General features: G+C 33.3%; 1 protein-coding gene across 2 annotated transcripts; it reads left to right on the top strand.

The window, feature by feature from the left end:
* The first annotated feature begins 4,797 nt into the window (after nt 1–4,797).
* On the top strand, nt 4,798–11,870 carry LOC143542630 (ubiquitin carboxyl-terminal hydrolase 5-like). 2 transcript variants are annotated; one of them, XM_077035179.1, is made up of 13 exons: nt 4,798–4,966; nt 5,667–5,915; nt 6,008–6,143; nt 6,216–6,275; nt 6,344–6,439; nt 6,525–6,860; nt 6,950–7,090; nt 7,647–7,817; nt 8,351–8,608; nt 8,691–8,839; nt 9,669–10,172; nt 11,063–11,336; nt 11,426–11,870. In XM_077035179.1, the coding sequence occupies exons 1-13, from the start codon at nt 4,848–4,850 to the stop codon at nt 11,543–11,545; spliced, it is 2,613 nt and encodes an 870-aa protein (XP_076891294.1). In that variant the 5' UTR covers nt 4,798–4,847; the 3' UTR covers nt 11,546–11,870. The 2 variants fall into 2 exon arrangements, with proteins under 2 accessions (XP_076891294.1, XP_076891295.1); XM_077035180.1 differs by having other exon boundaries at nt 5,667–5,903.
* The last annotated feature ends 4,139 nt before the right edge of the window (nt 11,871–16,009 follow it).

Below are 16,009 nucleotides of genomic sequence, written 5' to 3' on the forward strand. Positions count from 1 at the left end.
CTGTCTTAACACATTTCCATTAGGTTTTTAATTTATTTTCTAAGCGAACTTAACTTTAGGCGAAGTTAAACCTTAAGCGAACTTAGCTTTAGGCGAAGTTATCAGTTAGGCGAACTTGGCCGTAGGCGAAGTTATCAATTAGGCGAACTTGGCCTTAGGCGAAGTTACCAGTTAGGCGAACTTGGCCTTAGGCGAAGTTACCAGTTAGGCGAACTTGGCCTTAGGCGAAGTTACCAGTTAGGCGAACTTGGCCGTAGGCGAAGTTACCAGTTAGGCGAAGTTACCAGTTAGGCGAACTTGGCCGTAGGCGAAGTTAAGCCTTGAAGGCGAAGTTAAGCTTTGAAGGCGAAGTTACCGTTTTGAAGGCGAAGTTGCCCAGTTCGCAGGCGAAGTTGCCCAGTTCGCTACGGGTTTGGTTTTTATCACGCATTTTGGCGATTTTAATACCCTTGTTATGGTTCGACATCACCCACTAACGTTCCCTAACCATTTCGTTCGTATATATATCCCGTATAAACTATAAAGCTTGGATCTTTAAGCTTAAGGACATTCAATAAAACATAAACTTTAAAGGTCAAGAACATACCTTTTGTGCTCGTTTGGATCTCGTTTAACTTGTTTAATCACAACTAATCGTTTACTCTCTCTAGGATCTTGCTCGTTTCTCTCCCTCGGCCGCTGGCCGTATATGGCGGTGTGTGGTGTGTGTGTGTGTGTGTTTTGGAGTGTGTTAGAGAATAAGATGGAAATGAATGATGGTTTAGGGTTTAAGGTTGGTTTAGGGGATATTTATATCCCTTAAAGCCCATGAATCTAAGGCCCATTCTCATTTAACCCATCTCAATTAGTCTAAGTCCATAATCCGTTCTTTACTCGATATTAATTAATTAATAACGCGAAATCACTAAACGTAACTTTCTTTATTCAACATTATAAATTTTAGGATGTTACATTAAACCCTACGGTTGATCACCCCGCAAACAATCTCTAGACACAAAGTAAAGAGTTCAAACAAGCTAAAATCAATCAAAACCTATTCAATTAATCAAAGCAAGAGGTATATGAGTATAACTAATAAATTCACAGCCACTAAACACAACCTAATTCAATGTTAAACCAAACTTTTCATTAACAATTCAAGCCATGATGATCAACAATCCATAAAACTCATTAAAATCTAACAATATTCATCTAACCTAGGTAGAACTAATAAGTTTAGCCAATCATAATCAATGAACAGTAGATAAAATAGATATAAATGATAAACACTCTCATATAAATCTGATTACAAAAGGTTTGAATGCTTAAAAACCAAAAACGAACTCACAAACGTTAAAATAGTCAAAACCGACAACCGAATGATAAAAGATGTAACCGTAAGCTTGTCCTCCTTGGTTTCTCCTCTAGAGCAGGTGTGGGATGGCTGGAAACTTGAATAATTTCGTTCATAGGGTTTTAGGGTTTATATATATGTTTAAACACCTCCTTCCTAATATAAAATAGGTTAAAACAAGCCCACTAGGCCCACTAGAAGACAAAATAGACGTGGTAGCTGATTCTTGAACATTCTTGGCAGCCTTGGGACATGTGGGAATCTACCACATGCTTCTTGAATGGTATGACCTGGTCGCTTAGCTCGAACATGACATTTTCTGACATTTTTCGACTTTCAGCTCGTTTATCTTCGTTTTTGCGTACCGGCTTCATCCGAGCTCCGTTTTAGCTGATTCTTTTTTCATTTGACTCGTTTTCTCACTCTCTTCAACATGGGACCTATCACATACACAAACATGTAATTTAATGCAAGAATAACAAAATAATCGTTAACGTTTAAGCACAAAATAACATAAAAACTATTAGGAAAACATGTGTGTTTTACACCACATCAACCACATTCGTTATAACTTAACACCTTCCTTCATTATAATAGTTGAACGAAATAAGGTCCCATACGCTAAAGATCACATTCGTCTGATCCAATAACGAATGAGCCCACATTCGTTATAAATAACCATTCTCATTCGTTATAACCATCCATATCCGTTAGAGCAGTTAAACGAATGACCTCAAACGTTAAGAAACCAAATTCGTTATACCCGTTAACGAATGGCCTTCAAATAATAACGAATGGTCTCATTTGTTAAGAAACCCGTAACGAATGGCTACAGTAACATAACGAATGGGTTGTTGGAGCAGTTACTGCTCACCGGAAAAACGCATTTAGCCGAATTATTTAGTTAGATCGCCGGGAAACACTGTTACATCGCCATAAACTGAAACTCAAGCTTCAACAATGGTGAAATCTTCAAAACTTCATAATTAATCATGAAATCAACACAAATATTTGGATTTTCATCAGGATCGTTAATCTATCATCAATTAATTTAATAACCACTGATTTGATATAAATCTGATCAACAGTATCTTCCTCTTCAATGGTGGATTCTTCAATACACCATAATTAACCTCCAAAATCAACACAGAGCCTCGTATTACCTCAACAAACACGAATCTACCATCAATTTCAGCATTTATACATTAATTTGATCCAAATTTGATTAAAACAAAACAAAACCCGATGAACACGAAGAACACCATCGTAGATCTGAATCATTCCTTAAATTGATGCATCGAGAGCAGCTGTCTGCTCTTATACCAATTATTGAAACACGTTTACGACCAAGATCTAGCCGCTAACATTGACACATCAATTCGTTAACACGAGATGGATACGTTAAATACTCTTCATAACATTAAAGGTGGAATAAATTATGGTGGATAAGTTACTTCTAGAGAGAATCCGGCATGGTAACGACACATTATAATTTAGGCTCGAATCTCTACTAAATTATGAATAGGAAATGGATATAGGCCATCAACTCCCATTCGTTAAGTTAGCCTCATTCGTTATACTTTAGTAACGAATGGTAATACCTTAACTGATAAGCCATCATTCGTTATATTGCATAACGAATAGGCCTCCATTCGCTATACAGTTCGTAAAGAATGGGCGTATAACTTAACTAATGATCATTCATTCGTTATATCTCCATAACGAATGGACTCCTAATTTAACGAATAGCCTAGTCTATAACGAATGGACCCATTCGCTATACAATCCATTGCGAATGACCATACGACATTAAACATAAAGACTAGACTATCTATAACGTATTCGATCGGCTACGGACACCAAATCATGCACTTACAATAAAAACAAATGAAAAATGCCTATGATAATCTTAAAGCCAAACACGTAGGATGGGTATATTTAAAAAACAAAACCAACAACCTTTACAATGCTCAAACAAACACGTTCACCTTAACAAATGAGGAATGAGAGGAATTTAAGAAGGTATGTTCATATATTTTATTTTTTAATATATAGTTATAAACAAAAACTTATATCATTTTTATACAAAAGAACATTGGAGACACAAAGGAACATTACAATTTCATGTTTCGCGCTACATAAAGGAAAGAAGGTTTGAGCGATGAGTTGTTTGACCAATACGATCAACCCAATGTGTCATTCAGAAATACTTATGTGCATGTTGATGCTGAAGAATATGAGGTTGAAGCACATGGCACTGCATCAGATCAGGAGTATATGGCGTAGCTATGAGATGAAATTGCTAAGTAGTTAATGAAAAGTACCGAACAAATTATTTTAAAAAAATGTTATTGTGCTTTTATGAATATTATTTCAGTGTTTTTTGACTGATATTTAAACTTCTATGTTGAATGACTTTTTTATTTAAATTTTAGCTTATTTAAAAGTACTGTTTTATTTTAGCAGTCTACAGACGTTAAAGAACAAACAGTCTTCTTCTTGCAGACTACAAAGGTTTGGTCCACCGTTTCTGCTACAGATGCCTGCAGATGTGGTCAACAGACTGCAAACGGTTTACCTCTTAAAAAATAAACCACACCTAAATCACATTACACTGAAAGTATTTAATAGAATCATTAATTATTTCATGATTTTGAAACAATATATAAAACCAAACATTTATTACTTGTTATTTAATCAAATAATACCATACATGAAATCTTTTAAAAACAGTAAAACAATAAATACTGTCTCAAAATTTGACATTGATAAATTGGTCTAGTGGTATCGTGCCTCATCCAGTAATATAAATGAGTCGAGCTGTTCGCGAGCTATTTGGGACCGGTTCATGAAAAAACTCTATCGAGCCGAACTTAAACGAGCGCGAGCCCAAGCTTGAGCTTAAAAGTGAGTTTGTTTAATAAACGAGTCAAAACTTTACTTATCGAGCTCAAACCGATTCGCAAACCTAAACAAGCCTGTTATTAATATAATTTCTGTAATATACAAGTATTAGTTAATCTATATATATAATGTTATTAAAGAATAACTAAAGAAGTATGTTATGTTATATATAAAATAATAATTGAAAAGAAAATTATAAATATAAAAATTAATTATTAAGAAATAGTAAATGAGCCGAGTCTGAGTCTAATTCAAGATTGAAAAATTACTTCTGAACCAAGCTTAAGCTATAAAAATAAAATAAATCAAATTCAAATTTTGTGTAAGTTAAACAAGGTGATACCTCACAAAAGAAAGGTAAGGTTGTGAATATAAAATTAAGTTTTGTTTTGAAAAAAAAGAAAAGAAAAGAAAAGAAACCAATATGAAAAATTGGGTTATAAAATGGTGTTGTAGACAGATTCACTCACACAGATGTCAGACAACAACAAACAGAGAGAGAGAGAGAGACTGATTTTGTTCCCCTGAAACCCCTTCCAAGCCCCATCTTCCTCCTTTTCTCTTATTATTATTATTATTATTTGTAGATTGATCGAGAAAGAAAGAAAGTATGGCGGATGAATCAGTTTCAAGTCCGCCGGAAGAAGAGTGGCAAACCATCAGAGCCAGTTACGAGGCTGCCAAGGCTACTACTAAACCCGGTGACACCTTTTGTTTAATTAGTTTACGGTAATGCCTCTCTCTCTATCTATCATTTCTTACCACAATATCCAATTAGGGCTTTTATCTTTTCAATTTCACTTTCACTCTGCAATTAGGGTTTACTTATTCTTGTCATACACAACGTTATCTTATTATTATTATTTGAGATCCATCTACTTAGTCTAACAATTACTCTCTCTCTCTCTCTCTGCGCATTATGTACCTCTGGAACAACTTGTTTAAAGTAGTTGATTTTCAAACCTCTATTAGTTTTTCTGCTTTGTGAAGCGTGCAAATCAATGTAGATGGATTCTCAAGTAGAACGTAATAGTAAATACATTTATAAGGCTGCACATTAGTGAGTTAAGTTTTAAGTTGCTCATAGTCACGAGCAGGAAATGAGATTTAAGGAAAGCAATTTTGATTAATGAGAATATTTTGTTTAATGACAATTAGGTTAAAAACCCTAGCACCACAAAACACAGTTTTTATATTTGAGATGGATTCAAGCAGTAAATTTAACCCGTATTAGAAACACAAAAACCAATACGTTTTTAGTCGATCGTGATCTTTGTAATCAATGTGCTTATTAGATAACTCAATCTACGTTTCTACTTAATTCATGAATTACATGTTTGTAATATGTATGGATGTACATATATGCATGCAAGTTGAGTTTACTTTCCTCGGTAACTTTTAACCTAGAATTCAAATTTTCTTTTGGCAGATGGTGGGAAAAATGGAGGGAGTATACGTCTAACAAGAAAACTAGTACAAACGAGGGATCATCTCCAGATCATCAAGATTTAAACAATACAATTACTCCAGTAAGGCCATCGAGCATTGATAATTCCGATTTAATTAATGAATCAGCATCTGTTAATTCAACCATGGGTATTGACCTCCGTGATATCCTTCAAGAAGGTGCTCAATACATATTGCTACCCGAAGCAACTTGGAATGAGTTATGCGCATGGTTACTATTCCCTTCTATTCTTGTCTATTTACAATTTATATAATCACTAATGAAGTTCTGTATAATAAACACGTTATAATTTATATTCATAGGTATGGAGGTGGACCTAGATTGTCACGTAAAGTAATAAGTAGTGGCGAAGCACTGTATGTGGAAGTTTACCCTTTGCGCCTATATTTACATTTGATGCCAAAAGCTGATCAATGTACCATTCGAATAAGCAAAAAGGTACAAATTTTGTTTGTTATATGATAAATATGTACTTTACTAACATTATAAGATTTGAATTATTGTGAGCAGGAAACAATCGGAGCGCTACAAAAAAAGGCCTGCGAGATTTTCGAGCTTAATTCTGAAAAAGTAAAGAAGTTATTTATAATATTCACTTTAAATGAACTTTAGGTGATAAATGTGTGTATAATTGCCAGGTCAGCATTTGGGACTACTATAGTCACAGAAAGCATGCTTTAATGAATGACTTGGATAAAACTTTAGATGATGTTAACATTCAAACAGATCAGGATGTGAGTTACTTTATTTGTCAAATATGTCAAACATGTACAATAATATAAAAAAAAAACTTAAAACCAATTTTCTTTGCGAACACAGATCTTGGTGGAAGTGAATGATGATGGTGGTAACACAAGTGATGTTCAAGAGAACGGTTTTACTAAAAGCCACACGTCAGCACTTCTAGAAGCTTCTGGAAGTAAGGTTCAAAGTGTGTCTTCTAGAGTTAAAGAATCAGAAGATCCTAAAACACCTGTGTCTGTTGGTGTTAGCACACGTGGCTCGTCTGCTGGTTTAACTGGATTGCTTAATTTTGGAAACACGTGCTTTATGAACAGTGCTATACAGTGTCTCGTTCATACCCCTGAATTTGCCAAATATTTCCGTGAAGATTATTATAAAGAGATTAACCGGAATAACCCTCTCGGGATGGTGGTAAGTTAGTTTCAAGTTACAACAGATTTATGTCAAAACGGATCGATTCAGTTTTGTGTTTAACGGGTCAAATGTAACATGGTATGTAGGGTGAGCTAGCTGTAGCATTTGGTGACTTACTTAGGAAGTTGTGGGCGCCGGGACGGACCCCATTTGCTCCAAAGCAGTTTAAAGCAAAGCTTGCTCGTTTTGCACCTCAATTTAGTGGATACAGTCAGCATGATTCTCAGGTTCGATTGTTCAACTTTAACCAAACAAATGATTGAATACAAACAATAAAACGAGCGCTGTTTTCTTTTTCGTGTTTGTTAAGAAAGTGAGTGTGTTTGTGTTTGTTTGTGTTCGCTTGTTAATAGTATAAACGAATGACGTACGAATGAACATTAATGAACATAGATGAACAAACATGACCAAGTAAATACCAATTATAATTAAACATCTAAAAAAATGAAACTAGACTAAATTGTAGCAGGGCTAAGAAATTTAACTGAGTTATGCTAACAGACTTAAACACACGTAAACCAACCAACATTAATGAATGTAAACGGTTGAACATAAATAAGCTTTAATGAATGAACGTTCACGAACTAGACATGTGTTCATGTTCGTTCGTTGAACTAAACGGACACAAAAATGTTCATGTTTGTTTGTTTAGTAAATAAACGAACTTCTTGCTGAACAGTTCACCAATGGTTCACTGAACGTTTAGTTCATTTACAGGTCTAATGAAATTTAAGGCTAAGCTATTTATTTGCCAAATGAAAAATTATGGTTTTTATTTTTTAGGAGCTTTTGGCCTTTTTGCTTGATGGACTTCATGAAGATCTGAACCGCGTTAAACACAAACCGTATATCAAATCACGAGATGCTGACGGTCGACCCGATGAAGAAGTTGCTGACGAGTACTGGGCAAATCACATCGCCCGTAACAATTCAATAATTGTTGATGTTTGTCAAGTAAGTCATCTGCTAAGGTGCTTAATTTGTGACTCAATAACTTATTCTATGCAGTTAATGCGATAAAAAAATTGAATATCGCTCAAGGAGATATATCGATTATCGCAGTGGGATATCGGTAATTTTAATATCATTCAGAATTTATACACACACATACATACATAATACATGTATAAAAACATAAACATATATAATATTAGTAGTAATATCAAGAGTCAAAACTCAAAGGTGGAATATTTGAAACATGATCTAATCGTAAGCCATGAAATCTTCTTCCAAGTCCACATCAACCAAAACATCCAAAATATCGGTCAATATCGCTGATAATATCGGTAGCAATATTCTAACCGATATTTTGCTTGGGGACCGATAACCGATAAATCACCGATACCCCACTGATATATCGCCGGCGTTAAATGCATAGAACTTATTATTGTTATTGTTGTTGTTGTTATTATTATTGTTGTTGTTGTTGTTGTTATTATTATTGTTGTTGTTGTTGTATCCTAATTGTTTGTGTATGCATGTAACAGGGACAATACAAGTCAACTTTGGTTTGTCCTGTATGTGAGAAGATTTCAGTTACATTTGACCCGTTCATGTATTTATCATTACCGTTTCAATCAACCACAACCCGCACAATGACGGTGACAGTTTTCAGTTGTGACGGAAGTAGTGTGCCTGTTACTTGCACGGTAACCGTGCCAAAACAGGGATGTTGCAGGGACTTAGTTAAAGCAGTTGGCAGTGCTTGTGGTTTAAAGCAAAATGAAAAACTTTTTTTAGCCGAGGTGAACAATTTAACATTAAACAATCATTGGTTCTTGTTTTTGGAGACATGTTTTGATTAGATTTAAGTTTTGGTGTTTGCAGATACGAGACCACTTGATTGAGCGGTTTCTAGAAGATCCTCTCATGTCATTATCTTCTATAAAAGACGATTTCCGTCTTAGTGCTTACAAGATCCCCAAATCCATGAAAAACACTAAGTTTCTTCAGTTGATTCACCGCCGCCAAGAGCTGTAAGTTCATGTCTATCCTTAATTGGATATAATCTATTTTCATAGTTACAATCTATATTTTCAAGTTAAGTTTATTTATTTTTTGATACATTACTTCACTCTTTAATAAATAATACGTTTTTGATAAATAAATGTCTTTCTGTAAATGTGTAATTATTGGCATATTCCCATTACTAAATGGGTATGAAGGAAGCATAACTTGTATGTGTTATATGATTATAAAATTTGTGTTTCTCTGCATTAGCTAACTTTTTTGAATAAAATGATTTAGGAGGTTAGTTGTTTGACCGGATCGACCCATTTGGCATGTTTTTCTTGTGCCACTTTATTTTAACTCACCCGTTTGTCGAGGTGAACACATTGCCTGAATTGACCTATCTTATGGGATTGTTAAAAAAATGGGAAAACAGAACCGTATCTGGAACCGGAAAAGCCAAACCAAATTGTGAATCCGGCTTTTTTTCGGTTCCTAACCGTATCCTAATTGTGAATTTGGTTTTTGTTTTAATCAGACAACTGAACCAAATAAATGAGTTTAGTCAGTTGAGTTCAGTTTGATTAGACACATTTGCAACTCGGATCAGTTTGGCTTTCGGTTAGGGCCAAAAAATCAAAATCGAATAAGCTGGATATGATACCAGTTTGGAGCCAACCTGAGCCGTAGGGCTGAAATTAGATTGTAGTCGGGTCCAGCTCAGCTCAAATCGGTCAAAACCTGGTTTCAAACCGATCAAACCTGATTCTTTGATCTTTTAATGTAGTCCCAAGTCCCAACAAAACTGGTTTCTGGAACCGAATATTTGATTTAACTTTTATCTGTCTATTTAAGGGAAACTGGTGACACCCGAGGATGGAAAGCTTATGGAACCCCACTCGTTTTCCCAATTTCTAGTGATGCCACCATTACAAGAGGTGACTTACAGTTAATTGTCCACACAATGCTCTCCCCCATGCTAAAAGCTGACACACCATCAGAAGCATCCGACCTCATGAATGAGAGTTTTGAGCCAGGTTCAGCCTGTAAAGAGAATAATGGTCCCAATAGTCCTCAACTAAAACTCCCATTAAAGATGGTTGATGGGAATCACGCTTGTATTGATCTTTCGGTTGGAGAAGAAAGAATCGTTAGATTGCCTGCGGCTTCCTTGTCGGTTTTGCTTTTTATTGATTGGTCCCCAAAGCTTTTACAAAAATACGAGACACGTTATTTAGAACGGTTGCCAGAAGTTTACAAACACGGGTCTACAAAAAAAGCTCGGACTGAACCTTTGTCTTTGTACACGTGCTTAGAAGCCTTCTTACGTGAGGAGCCGTTGGTACCCGAAGACATGTGGTAAGCATCCTTGCGTGAAAAAACAGTTTGGTTATGGTTTTTCTGGTTTTATCATTTGGGCTTAAATTTTTTGGGCTGAAAAGAAATAATTGGCCCAAAATAATGAATTTGGGCATAAGTTTTTTTGTTAACTAATAGTTAATTGATTATTTTATAGATTTAGGCTGAAGTATTTAGGTATTTCTATATATTAAATTCTTATAAATTACTTAAATTCAAAACTAAAAATGAAAATTTTTACATTCGGTTCGGTTCGTTTTTTATTATGTTTTTTGTAACTTTAACTACAAACAAAACTGTAACCAAATCGAGAATTCAGAGTTTTAAGTATTTAAAAACCGTCCGGTTTCGGTTTCCTCACTCGGGCTTAAACTCTTTAGGCCAAAAAAATAATGGGCCCAAGATGATGAATTAGGGAATAAGTTATTTTGTTAAATTATAATTAATTGATTATTATATACATTTAGGCTAAAATTTTTAGGTGTTACTATTTATTAAATATGTATATGTTACTTGAAATTGAAAAGTAAAAATGGAAAATTCATATATTCGGTTTTAGTTACATGCAAAACCGATACAAATTTAATGGTGATATAGAAGCAAAATAGTTCTTAATCGCTGGATAAAATATTTAGGTATTACTATTTATTAAATTCTTATATATTACTTAAAATTAAAAATTAAAAATGAAAATTCATATATTCGGTTTGGTTTGTTTTTTTCGGTTTTAGTTACATGCAAAGCCGAACCGAACCAAATTTATTGGTGATATAGAAACAATAAAATTCTTAATCTCTGGATGAAACGATTTATGAGGTCGTATGCGTTGACTTTGGTCAACTTTTTAACCAGTTTGACTCATTCTTCTTTTCACTAATCTGTTGGTGAAGGTTCTGCCCTCAATGTAAAGAGCGAAGGCAAGCTAGTAAAAAGCTAGATCTTTGGAGGCTTCCGGAAGTTCTCGTGATCCATTTGAAAAGATTCTCATACAGTAGATCCATGAAACATAAGCTTGAAACATTTGTCAACTTCCCTATTCATGATTTTGACTTGACAAACTACATTGCAAATAAAAACAACCCGGGACCACAAGTATACGACCTTTATGCCTTAACCAATCACTATGGCGGCATGGGAAGTGGCCACTATACCGCTCATATAAAGGTTCAATAATTTGCAAATTTAATCATGTATTTAATACCATCGATATACATAGTTGTTTTCTTGTTTCTGATGAAAATGATATTATGCAGCTTATTGATGAAAACCGATGGTACAGCTTCGATGATAATCATATATCACCGATTAGTGAAGATGAAGTGAAAACAAATGCTGCTTATGTGCTGTTTTATAGGAGGAAACGAAGTGATTGATGGTCCATTCATATACATTGATAGCAATAACAAATATTTTGGGGATTAAAGTTACTAATGAAGTCATCAAGATAGAAGAAGCATATAGACAGACATAAGGATGTTATGTTTAGGTTTTAAGACGGTTTCAGCTATTTGTTAACCACTTGCATATTGGTTAAAACAAGTTTTGCCATTTTAGAAGTAACTTATCGTTTCAGCTCTTGTGGTTTTTGTATGTATAGGCTCTTATGGTCGTACTGTATGGTGAGTCGATATACCCCCAAGCTCGTATGTTTGAAGCTTGTTGAATTACAGTTGACTAGAATGTGAGTCTGAGCTTCAACTTGAGCCTGAATAACCTGATGAAAAAATGACTCGTTTGTAGATCTAGGTGTTGTATTCGACCTTATTTATATGCCTTAGCTCTGATGGTTTTGCATCATTCCTTTCGGTTGAATAACTTCTGTTTTTATAATGTGATCGCGTTTTAAGACACTTTCAATTTTATAAGTAACCTTACGTGATGAAAACAATATTAAAAAAAATGGTATACGCTACCATTGGGTGTTCTCTACTTATTTGGTCCCATGGCCAACATGTGGGAGGTAAATCACGTGTCTCACGGTAAATAGTCAATAAAATTCTCCTTTTACAAATAGTGATAAATTTGTAATTCTAATTAACTCGGTATATAGGATTCCTCAAAACAAAAGCAACATAACTAGATTGGTGCAAGTAATTGACAAATAAACTTGAGATTGTGGCGTTTTATTTTGGGGTTTAAGCTCTTGCTTATAAGGTCTTATGATATTAAATTATGTTGTGTTGCTCATTAACACATATAGAAGCCAAGACCGGTGAAAAATTAGTTCGCTTAAAAGCAATTAATTTGGTTCGGTTAAAACATGTTTTTTTATTCGGTTTGGTTTTCCGTTATGACCGAATGAAAATCATAGCCAAATAAACCAAAAGCGAAACCGTTGAACACCCTAATGACTTGTGGCAATGATTTATAGTGATTAAGGTGGATGTTAGGCAATCATGGCCGTCTTTGAGGCATGGCAGGGTAGTCGACGGCCACAGACCCGACACCCTGCTAGGCCGAATTTTTTTTTTTCAAAAAAATTTATATGTATTTTAACCAAAAACATGTGTATAATCAATGTTTCAACACAATTACATAACTACTAGCGGGTTTACCCCTGCTTCGCTGAATACAAACCAACCATGTTGTAAAATTGTTGCAACATGAACAAATTAATACAAATAAGTGGCTATTAAACAAACCTGTAAGGTCTTTGTCAAAACTCGTTCATACTCAAACCAAGATGCCCATTTTATAAAAAGATTTGTTTTGTCCAGAGTCTAAATCACCATTTTTAAGAAGATCTCGTTGTGACCCGAACCCATTATAACCCGAACCCAGATGACCATTTTTAAAATAGACCGTTTATGGTCTGAAACAAAAAAAAAGTTATTTTCAAAAGACTCGTTGCAACGAAACCCATGACCTAACTAGCTAACTCATTCGGGCATTTTACCTTGCCCGGCCTGACCATTCTGACATCCATTATAGTAACATTATCCATAAACTCTAAAGCATGAAAATATATCACCTTGTACAACTAACATTATGCTTCAATCATATCATCTCATGAAACTACTCGGACTTCAATTTTGTGCGCTCTACAACAATGCATGTGAGGTTTCATGCTCACAAACATAGTCCTAAGCTTCAGCAACATCCAAATATCTTCTTTGTGACATTTGCAATAAAACAAAAACAAAAATAAAAATAAAATGAAATATTTGACCATACAGTCACACTATTGTTATCCGGAAACAATAAACGTTTGATAATATGAAGTGAAACTACTAATTTTAATATGAAGTATTAAATTACAAATATTGCATACAAAGTAATATTCAGAGATTTACGAATTGTAACCTTTTATTTTCATATTGTGCAATTTATTCTATCATATATTATATTTTATATATGTTGAACATAGTTTTTATATTTCTTATTGTGTTATTATTTATATATATTTATTTATTTTAATCAGTGTTCTACACGGGTACCTAACCTAGTATAGCATATATAACAACGTATACAATTAACACATGTTACATGAAAGACTTAAGTAATAAAACATACCATATTATTTCAGTTCATTTCTTCTAGAACTCCTCAACAAACAAGACACGTCAATTTCCATTAAAAACTAATCCATAGATATTATCAATATTATTGAGTTAACAAAATGAGTTTACAACCAACTGAACAAATGCCTATGAAGTTGTCATACTCAGTGATTTTTTGCGAGTAGTGTTCTGTTTAATTGTGTTTTTGCAAATATTGTTACACGCAGATAAATACAAAAGGTAAACTTGTTATTGTTTTTTATACCTCAATAGACATGTCAGAATTTTCATTCAAACCCATGAATTTAACTACAAGCTTTTGTGAAGGCCTATGCTATCTATAATCATACCATAAAAAAACATATGAAAATATCAAGCAAACACTTTTACACCAAAAATTAAAAATTTAATAGAATGATTTCTTTCATTTCATATGAATGAATCTACAAAAAACATGAATAAAACATATTAACCTTAAAGTCATTGTACATATTAATACTTTAAAGCCCACTTAATGGTTTTCAAAAACTGAAAAACCAAAATTTGTGGCTTTTGATTTGGTATGATTCCAAAACTGATCAGTACACACCCATTTAAAACTATCATTTTTTATAAGTTGATTGGTTTATAGTCAATCTATTCCAAAATTGTAGTCCAATTTAACTTCTATTAGTCAAATTTATTACAATTTTAAATATGTTATATTTTAGCTACAAAACTTAAATAAAAATATAAAGAATTAAACAAAACTCATAACCCTAACTCCATAAAGCTTGAAGCTTTCAATAATCCATTTTAAAAAAACCCAAAATGCAATATAAATGCATACAAATATATATTTGTATTCAACAAAATCTGCAGATTATAAAAAATAAACCTTAATTTTATTAATCAAATCACAATCTACACGATCAACAAATTATAATCATAAACTCAAAAATAGTTCATGTTAAAACTTCATTCCAGTTGAAACATGAGAAGAAAATAAAAAGTTAGTATTCAAGATTTAGTCAGTAATCGATTTAACCATCAAACAAAAAATTAGGGTTCACAAATAATGAACAATGTGACTACATATGGATATGTGGTGGAATACTTGAAACATTAAATCGATTGATATTGAAATTTCGATAAGTAAAACCCTAAATCAATTAATAGATTCGGATTCAAATTAAAACCTTTAACCAACAACCGATTATACATTATAGCGATTAAGAGTGATAATACCTTCAATCGAGTGAATATTGGAAGGGAGAAATGACGGTATAGAATGAAGATTGGAATAGAGAGAATGAGGATTAGATAATGGTTATGTTTAATTGGATGATGTTATGGGATGTGGAATTAAAAAAAAGAATGGTGAATGTAGGAATTAATAAACAGGTCCATGTCATTATTTTTAATATAATATAATTTAATTATCAAGAAAATTTATGAAGTGATTGATATTTATGAAAATAATTGAGATTAGCTAATAAAAAGAGTCAATTTGTTGAAAACTCTATTATTTTAATATATATATATATATATATATATATGATGTTTCTTCCACATGTGCTCTCTACTCTGGCATACTCTATTCCAAGACGTCCACTCCTTTAGGATTTATTTTTATTAGAGTACTACTGAAAAATATGAAAGAAAAATCCCCAACGATCTTGGTACCACTTATGCCTCTGTTGGCGTGTGGCAAAAGGGCCATGCCCAGATCATCCCCAACGATCATGGCAACAGTAACCTAATTTGCAATTTAGCAATTTTTATCACCAATAAACACCAACACATAAGTTTCAAATAATAACAATAAAATAATGCAGATTGATGTTAGAACACCAATTTAGACGAAGTCGGTACCCAACTACTTATTCATAGTCGTCAATTTCGAAAAGACCACGGTGATGGCAATATGAGCGCTCATTGCAATGATATGAAAACTTTGATGGTTCAAAAAGGGTAAATGAGTAATTTTATAACAAAAGAGGAAATATGTAACTTGTGTTTAACAATGCATTTTCGGGTTTAAAATACAAGATAAAGAAATGATAAGATTGGATAAGGGAAGAAAGAAAAAAATAACTATATACTTTAATGGTATTCTTGAGTTAAAAGGAAATAAAATAAAATAAAGTGTTAATTACATTCTTGAGTTAGATCGGAAGGAAACGATAGGAAAAAAAATTTTACTTTACAATTATGTCCTCGTAGCAACATGGAAAAGATGATTGAGTTAGGGTAAATTAGTAATATTGTAAAAAACTCAAGAATGAAAAAAGAAAAATTTTCTTATATTTTTTTTTCCAAAACTTTTAAATAAAAAACTCAAGAATGCAGTGTAAG

The sequence above is a fragment of the Bidens hawaiensis genome, unplaced genomic scaffold (assembly GCF_021521415.1).
Source record: "Bidens hawaiensis isolate Kalapana, Puna unplaced genomic scaffold, B.hawaiensis_p1.1 tig00012943_1, whole genome shotgun sequence".
NCBI classification, from domain to species: Eukaryota; Viridiplantae; Streptophyta; class Magnoliopsida; order Asterales; family Asteraceae; genus Bidens; species Bidens hawaiensis.